This window comes from Purpureocillium lilacinum (assembly GCF_023168085.1).
Source record: "Purpureocillium lilacinum CBS 284.36 DNA, scaffold_1, whole genome shotgun sequence".
In the NCBI taxonomy this organism is placed as follows: domain Eukaryota; kingdom Fungi; phylum Ascomycota; class Sordariomycetes; order Hypocreales; family Ophiocordycipitaceae; genus Purpureocillium; species Purpureocillium lilacinum.
Window position 1 is genome coordinate 5627856 of NW_027072111.1, and position 7879 is coordinate 5635734.

Here is a 7879-nt window from a genome sequence, read left to right on the forward strand (position 1 = left end):
GAGAATGCAAGGCGAGCACCAGGAGGCACTCGGGGGCATCGGCGTGACTGCACGTGTATGAGAAAACATGTACCATAAAAGAGCGTTTGAGGTGACGCCACTGTATTATATCATGGCGCCGCTGGCGTCCACTGCCGCCTCGGCTGAGCATCATTTTCTCCATCTCAACCTCTATCGTCTTGCTTGCTCCAACACCAATCTCAACTTCTACGATGCTGTTTCCGCCAACATCCACCATGCCCAACCCATCCCCCGTATTCAACGTGTTTATGTCTTCTATCGCATCCGACAACTCGTAGCAGCTGCTCTCCGCGTCTGCTGCGCATGTGTGGCCGGGAGCGCGTACCGCCTAGAAGAACTTGCCGGCCTTGGAAGTAATGACAACTTCCTGCTGGACATCCTGCTCGCTGTGTATGCTATCTTCCGCCTCGATCGGTCGATCCAGGGCGGTGAAGGGCTCGTTTCGAACCTTTGCCTTGATGTACTGGAAGCCAAGTCTCAGGGCCAGGGCGCCGAAACCCCATAGGAAGCCGCCGACGGGTGCGGCCACGAAGGCGCCAAACGCGCTCCAATCGTCGCCATACAGACCATTTTGGAGGAGAAGAAGCTTGCTTCCCTCATCAGCATTGCCGTAGTAGATGGTGCCGAAGAGGAACACGGTAAAGATTCCTCCCAGGCCACCGACGACGACCTCGAAGCCTCGCCACCAGTACAGACGCTCGCTGAGTCCCATACACAGCACGGGGATGGTAGCGGCGGAGAGCAAGTCGCTGATGAGGTAGATCTGCAGAATGGACGTGGCTTTGAGGGCGAGGACGACGACCGGGATCATGGTCAGAACCACCATGAGGCGGATGTACCAGATGTTGAGGCGGTTGCGGAACAGGTCATTGGACGCCGCGGAGACCATGGCGGACTGGGTGCTGTCAAAAGCCGCAGTGCTCAGGCTCACGACCATGACGAGGACGATGCCGACTACCCAGTTGGGAAGCGTCTCCAGGAGGGCAAAGAACGCCAAAGAGCCGCTCTGCGCTGGGTCGCCGGGCCAGGTCCCGGACCATACGGCTATGAGGCCGGCGCAGCCAACGAGCGTAAGAATGCACAATATCCCGATCGTGGCCACCGAGACGCCGATCCAGAGATCCTTGTCCGTCTTTGCCGAGAAGGTTCGAAGCCAGAAGTTGGCGAGGAAGAGATCATTCGTGCCCACGGCGACCGGCAAGATGTACAAAAGGTACCAACCAACCGTCGACGCTTCCGTGAGTCCCGAGGAATCAATCAGCTCAGACTTGATCTCGGTCTTTACACCGACAGCGATGGACGCGATGACGATGAGCCCCACGACCATGCCGCCTTGGATGACATCCGTGAGGAAGGAAATCCTGAAACCTCCGAGTGCTGCAGAGCGCACGTTAGCCTTTGTTCTGCCCACTTATATGATGCCGGGAGTCAACTAACAGGTGTAAATGGTCGTGACAATGCACTCGACGATGATTACCGGAAGCTGGTCGATACCGGTCAAGGCGCTGACGACCTGACCCAGGGACGACAATTCGGCGATCATGTAAAGAAACAGAGTGACCAGCGTCATAAAGCTCAGGTACAACATGGTGACGGTGCCATATCGCTGCCGCGTCCACTCCGTCAGGACGAAGCCATGGGGACATTTGCGCCGAATGATAGGGCCCAAAGCGCCAAAGAGCAAGAATGGGAGGGCCGACGCGAGCGCGTAGGTAAGGACGCCCTGGACACCAGCGATGGTTGCGATCTCAGGATAGGTGAACAGAATGCCGGATCCGAGTGCTTCAAGTTCGTTAGTACGGAACGGGGAAGGGGAAGGGGGCAGGGGGTTTGGAATTTGGAGCGGCAGCACGTTTCCCACGCAAGCATTAACTTGATCGAGTAATTACGGTGCAATCTCAGCTTCGTTCTCGTAGGCCAGGCATCTCTCACTTGCGGAACGAGGTTCCCCATTGAGTTGGATGCCAGACGCTGCGAGAACTCCGCGCCCGTAGTGAGCCGCATTCTCCTCTCTGTCATGATGAGCAAGCTCCCCGACTTCTCATCCACTTAGCGCAGGTTCATCACTCCGGAATACTTAGGATTGGCCGTTGCCAGGCTTGGCCAGTCGCAGAGACCGTTGGAGACGCTGAGCCGCGGGGAGCGGTGCGGGGAGCCAGCGCATCGCTCGAGAGAGGAGAGCAAAGATCTTGGGTACGAACCTACTCATTGCCGTCGAGTCATATGCTTTTGCCGGTCATGCCGTCCGTTTGTCCTGTGCCATCCACGAATTGGGAAGGCTACCGCTCCGGAGTCATGGTGCTTGCAGTCGCAGCACACCAGTTGCATCAATCACTCACCCGACGCAATGAAGTTGAGGGCCAGGGGAAATGCTGTTGGGCCGGTCAGCTCACCACGTCCAGTGTGCGGGGTGTCCGGATCTAGGCGCTCCAGAGGAGCCGTCGCGGGTTGATGGATCCTGCTGACCAGTTTGCGTTCCGTTGCCGGACAAGAAATCCTTCTTGCTCTGGTTCCTCAACCTCCAAGCAATGGCAGTGCCCAGAACCCTGCGGCGAAGCCATCAGTAATGCGCCCACGATGATCTTGGCAAACCTTGGCCGGAGGAGGAACACACAGAAAGGCGCCATATGTGAGGTAAATGATGGCGTTGGACGCCGCAAACGATGGTTGACCCATGGTGTGTGTAACGGGCGTGAGTGACGCAAGTGCGGAGGCGATGAAGTCAATGCCAGACGCATAAAAACCCGTCGACGACGTGACGCTTGGCGAAGGAGACTGGCAGCGACGAGGCGAGCCTGGATTCTTTGATGATATTTATGAGAAAACCTGAGCCTCCCAAGTTGGTGGCATGATTTGGTAAAAATTTACACTATCGGGTGTCGCCCCAGCGGGCGACCCAGAAAGGTTAATGCCTCTCCCTCAATCGCCGCCACCCCGACGAACAGTCGCACCACACTAGCGGACCGAATCACTGCAGACTCCAGCGTCACGCAAGAACCGCGCCGCATTTGGACGCTTACCCAGTCTGCACGGATGCCGCGACAATCTCTGCACTTCAGCCAAGGCATTTGCTTCTGTGACCTGCCCAATGCCAACATGGAGGGCCGTCATCCTCAATCCAGCACCACGGAGCCAGTATTTCGTCGTCAAGGCGGCACGTTGGGAAATGCTGCTTGTTCATGGTTCACGATTATTAGTACAGTAGTATTTGACAAGTCCCTCCAAGATGTGTGGCTCTGCAAGAGCATGACTGGCAAGAAGCCTCGAACTCTCCAGAGCCACGATCCCAATTCGTCGTCTGAGCCGGACCCAATGGCGCCCGTGCAATATCAGCCTCCCTTCCGGAGGACAGTCGTCCGAGATTCTGATCCGAGAAAAGCATCGTCCTGGTACGATCTGCTGGCAAACAGACAGACGACAATCAAGTGCAGCTGTGAGGGATACCCAGAGATGCCCTTGATACAAGACCGCCAACGTCGGACAAACTTCCCGTATCCATTCCCGTCGCCCGAAATCATCCCGCCCAAACGCCACCAGATATGCCACGTTCCAAGACCACTGTGACCAAGGAGAAAGGTCCTGTGAGTTAGCAGTCGCAACGTTGAGAGGCAGAAACCTGCGTCCCGTCTGCCAGAATTCGTCTGCGATGGACCGCATCGTTCCACACAAGGTGAAAATCCGTTGATCTCCGCCAATTGTACACATGCCAAACAGAAATGAGAAAAGAACGCCCGGGGCCTCTTGTAGAGGCAACATCGATTGTCGCATCAGCGCAATAGCCTTGCCTGCAGGCGATAAAGGCAGGTCAGGATCGACACGAAGATGCAGGCGATCGTTAGGATCTGTTGCATATTAGAACATTTTTTTTGTTTTGCCAAAGGAAAGGTGAAAAAGACAATGAAGAGAAAAGGAGAAGTGTTGATGGCTCTGAAATTCGAATCCGGGTTGACACCTGCGCCAGATTACTGCGCAGGACGTTCGGGGTTCTTCGACTCTGAATTGTTTCCGTCAGCTGCGGAGTTAGATTCGTCAGCCTGGTGCGAGTTGTTGGAGTGGTTGTTGGGGGCACCAGTCGAGCCGGGGAGTCCAGGGAAGGTTGGCATCATTGGGCCAGGCGAGAACATCACGGGGTTAAACATGTCGAAGCCCGGGTACATAGCCTGAGGCATGTAGCCAGGGTACATGCCTGGTGGGCTGGCCTGAGGGCTCAAAGGAGCAGCCATGTACGGGTACGCCCACTGAGGAGGATAAGGCACCCAAGGCACCATGGAGTAAGGGCTCATCATCTCGGTCGATGGCGCTGCTGCCAGCGTTCCAGGGTGCGACGAGGACGGCGTGGCGGCCGCATTGTTTTGGGTGCCTGTCTTCGTAGGCGATCTGGCCTCTGCGACACTGTTGTCGGACTCGACGGAGCTGTTAGACACAACGCGGTGGCTGAGGTCAAAGTCCACAGACTTTTTGGCCGAGAGTTGGGAGGTGTGAGATCCGGCGCCCTGAAGATCGCTGTTCAAGTCAGAAATCGCGCGATGTCCCACTGGGGCGTCGAACAAACCACGTCCAGAGGACGAGGAGTCGCCGAGTATGGACGGACGAGGCTGGCGCGTACGTCCAGGCGTGAAGGAGTTGGAGGCATACTGAGTGCGTCGGCCGGGCGGTCCCCGGACCCCCGTCGTGGTGACCGTGTGGTGGTCAGACGGCTTCTCGAGCTCAAACGAACCGACTCGAGGGCGACGGGTCAGGGTTTGGGCGTGGCGGGACGGACCGCCCGCAGGTGCGGCTCGGCGGGGTGTGTCAATGATCCGAGACTCCTTTCGCTCGACTCGGATGCAGTAGTCATCAATGAACGTTTTGTTCTAAAATCACGACGTCAGCTGATGAACGTAGAGGAAGCACACCATATCGTGGCACTTCAGGTCGACTTACCATGGCCTCAATGAGCTCATCTGGAGCGTCAGGACGAGCGAACTCCACGAACGCGAAACAAGTCTTCTGGCCTATAATGCGTATCAGTGTTAGCCGTCCTCGAAATGCTGCTCGTTGGGGAAAACATACCATTCATACCTGGCACGTCCTTGCAATGAAGCTGGACTTCCAGCACTCTGCCGCAGGAGCTCGCTAGAGACTGCAAAACGTCCTTGGTTATAGTAGGCGGCAGGTTTCCCATATAGACAGACCGGCGATCCTTGTCGTATTGCTGCAGGAAGCCTCTTTCACGTGGGCGGAATGCAGACGCAGTTCCGTTGTGGGCCAGCGTCTTCGCGTCAAAGACCTTGACACAGAAAGTAGGATCAGTGGCAAAAACCTGCACTCGAGTGTTAGTCCCATCGTGGGCCGGAATTGGGGACACTGAACTTACTCGTGGAGGATCGCGCTTTGCATCGTACATTTTGTACGTAACAATGACGGCCTGGGGAAGCCCAGCCGCCACCCGAAGACCCTCTTCAAGGAAGTCGGTCTTGGAAATTTCTCCCAAACGACCGAGGAGGTCGGCTGCCTCGCTGTGGCGAGTGCGCTGGCCGGAGTGCTTGTAAACAATGAATGACGCTGGTGGGACGTGTCAGCCAAAATCACAGGAACGGGAGCGAATTTGCAAGCTTACACTGGGCGCGCGCCATCTCTGTGCGGCAAGGTCGACCAAGAATCATCGCTCCCTTGCCTTCTCTCATCGCTCGCTGAGCCTCGTCGTCGAACTGAGCATCCATTAGCATACCAGGACACTGAAATCTTCTGTCTGCCTAGACGTACCCTGTACTGGCAAAACGCAAACGGCATGTGTCTGCCGTCGCGCTTGATCTTGACGAATACCGTTCCGAAACGGCCGAAGACCCGAGTGACTTCTTCCTCGAGTTCGTTGTCGGAGAAATGCTGCGGCAGGCTAATAACACAGAGTCAGCGCTTGTCAGAATATTTGCGCGGGTCTAGTGCCGGACTCACTTTGCAACAAACATGCATGCCGAGCCGGCGTACATCGTCTGGGGATCAACCTTGTTTCTACCATCGCTGTACACCGTGAGGTTCGTGGCGTCATTACCACGAGGGTCAGCACAAGTATCCTCATTGGAGCCGTCGGTAAATACGTCACCATCGTCGGCAGATCCGAATGCCATGAAGGTGGAAGACCTAGTACATGAAAGTCAGCCAAAAAGTAGTTTGCACGATGACGGTTCGGGGGTCATACCGGTTGGATCGAGGGGTTCCACCGTCCGAGGCGAGCTTCATTGCCTGCAGTCTATCTCGCGTCAGCTGTTGTTCCCTGGGAGAAAGAGGTGAGGAAAGAGCTTACCGGCTATTGGGGAACGGCGAGAGGATGTCGCTTGCAGTCTCAAATCGGGCTCCTATGCCACGTTAGCCTCAGCAACCTTGAATAGAGCGTGCTCCGCAATAATGTTGCGGACGACGGATGAGAAGGACTTACCACCTCCGCGGTTGCTGTCTTCGTCGGAAGAAGCAGCAGCATCCTTTCCGAGGGGCTCACAAGAGGCCGTCTTTCTGACGGAGTGAAGGGCGAGGGTGTCGCCAGGCGATGGCTTCTTCCCCGACTTTGGGGTAGTGGGGGACATTTTTGAACCTCGAGCGCTCAAGGGCTGTTGTCAATACCTATGGCCTTTTTTGAGGTCGGGTTTCTTGATTCGGGTGTGTGCGAGTCGTCCTTGAAGACAGGCGCACGATGACAACAAGCTTTCGTAGTGACACAAGGTGTCAGGAACGTGGCTGAGAGGGCACGAGAGTGATGGAAGCGTAAATGCTCCGGGACTTGCTTTTGTGAAGCTTGTTCGCTCTGCAAACGAAGGACACAAAGTCGCGAAGGTCACGCGACGGGGGGATGTGTGAGGTGGGAGAGTGCTGGGAGGAGAGGTGGAGGAACTGGGACTTCCCAGCTGGGGAGCGCGAGTGGTCAAGGTTGATGCTCCAAACCCGAAGGAATGAATAGTGGTCCTATAGCACCGCGAGGAGGTTGATGATCTTGGTGGTGTTGTTGTAGGGAAAGAACGGTTGAGGGAGAGAGGGTGCAGAAAGCAGAAGTGGTGGTGGGTGGTGGGTGGTGGGCGGCGCGTGTTGTGGAACGGGCAGGTGCGCGCAGTCTCCGCCACCTGCGCGGCAGCTGGCGTGCGCCCCTTCCTCTTTCGGCGCCTGGCGTTCCTCGAAGGCCCGCCCCCCCTTCTGGCTCCCCGACGGCCCATTCGCCTCACGCGGGCAGGCACTCGCATGGAGCTAATTGCCTTACAGGTAGGCACGCACTGACTGGTTGCCTTGCTACGAAGTACCTAGTGCTCTAGAGAACCTGGAAGCTTATTGCAGCGCAAGGTACACAGTAGTCGATCCCTGCATTCCTCGCTCCTCGATTCTCCAGGAGCCTGTTCATGGTAGCGCTACTCGGGTTTGTTTGATATCGTGCGTGCACGCGCGCTGGGACGTGCAACTGTGTGCAGTATTGCCCCTGGCAGAAGGGATTCGTCCTAGCCACAGACAGCCGCGTGCGCCGTCCTCGCTCAGAACAAGATTCGCGATGCCTTCCCGATGCCGCTGATATCCCATGGCTGGGGCTTGGTCCTGTCCATCCACTTCATGTTTTCCCACTCGCGCTCCTCTGGAGTACAGACGTTCATCATCTGGTAATATTTCCACCAGTCCGGAGACCAGCCAGAAGATTCCCAATCGAGAACGGCGGTGATTTGGTATTGCTCATCCATCATTACATTCCAGGGGCAGTGGTCCCCGTGTGCGAAGACTGAGACTCTGAACTGTAGGAGGATATCGAAGAGGTCGAAGTCGTCACGGTACGAATCACCGCCAAATACGAAATATCTCGAAACGATTCGACGTCGCAATGCACAATCATCCATTGCCAGTGGTGATA

The 7879-nt window shown here is 56.4% G+C and overlaps 2 protein-coding genes across 2 annotated transcripts; both read right to left on the reverse strand.

Annotated features, from left to right (window-relative positions):
* Window positions 1–349: 349 nt before the first annotated feature.
* Window positions 350–2697, reverse strand: PLICBS_001330 (uncharacterized protein; the record flags this gene model as incomplete). The annotated part of the gene is made up of 5 exons (XM_065599801.1): window positions 350–1398; window positions 1459–1803; window positions 2361–2479; window positions 2541–2567; window positions 2636–2697. The coding sequence occupies 5 exons, from the start codon at window positions 2695–2697 to the stop codon at window positions 350–352; spliced, it is 1602 nt and encodes a 533-aa protein (XP_065455873.1).
* Window positions 2698–3983: 1286 nt separating this feature from the next.
* PLICBS_001331 (uncharacterized protein) lies at window positions 3984–6581 on the reverse strand (the record flags this gene model as incomplete). Its single annotated transcript, XM_018317608.2, has 10 exons — window positions 3984–4874; window positions 4945–5015; window positions 5074–5323; window positions 5378–5565; window positions 5621–5711; window positions 5767–5896; window positions 5956–6141; window positions 6200–6250; window positions 6305–6356; window positions 6437–6581. 10 exons carry the CDS (start codon window positions 6579–6581, stop codon window positions 3984–3986), a joined length of 2055 nt encoding a protein of 684 aa, XP_018183133.2.
* Window positions 6582–7879: the final 1298 nt, after the last annotated feature.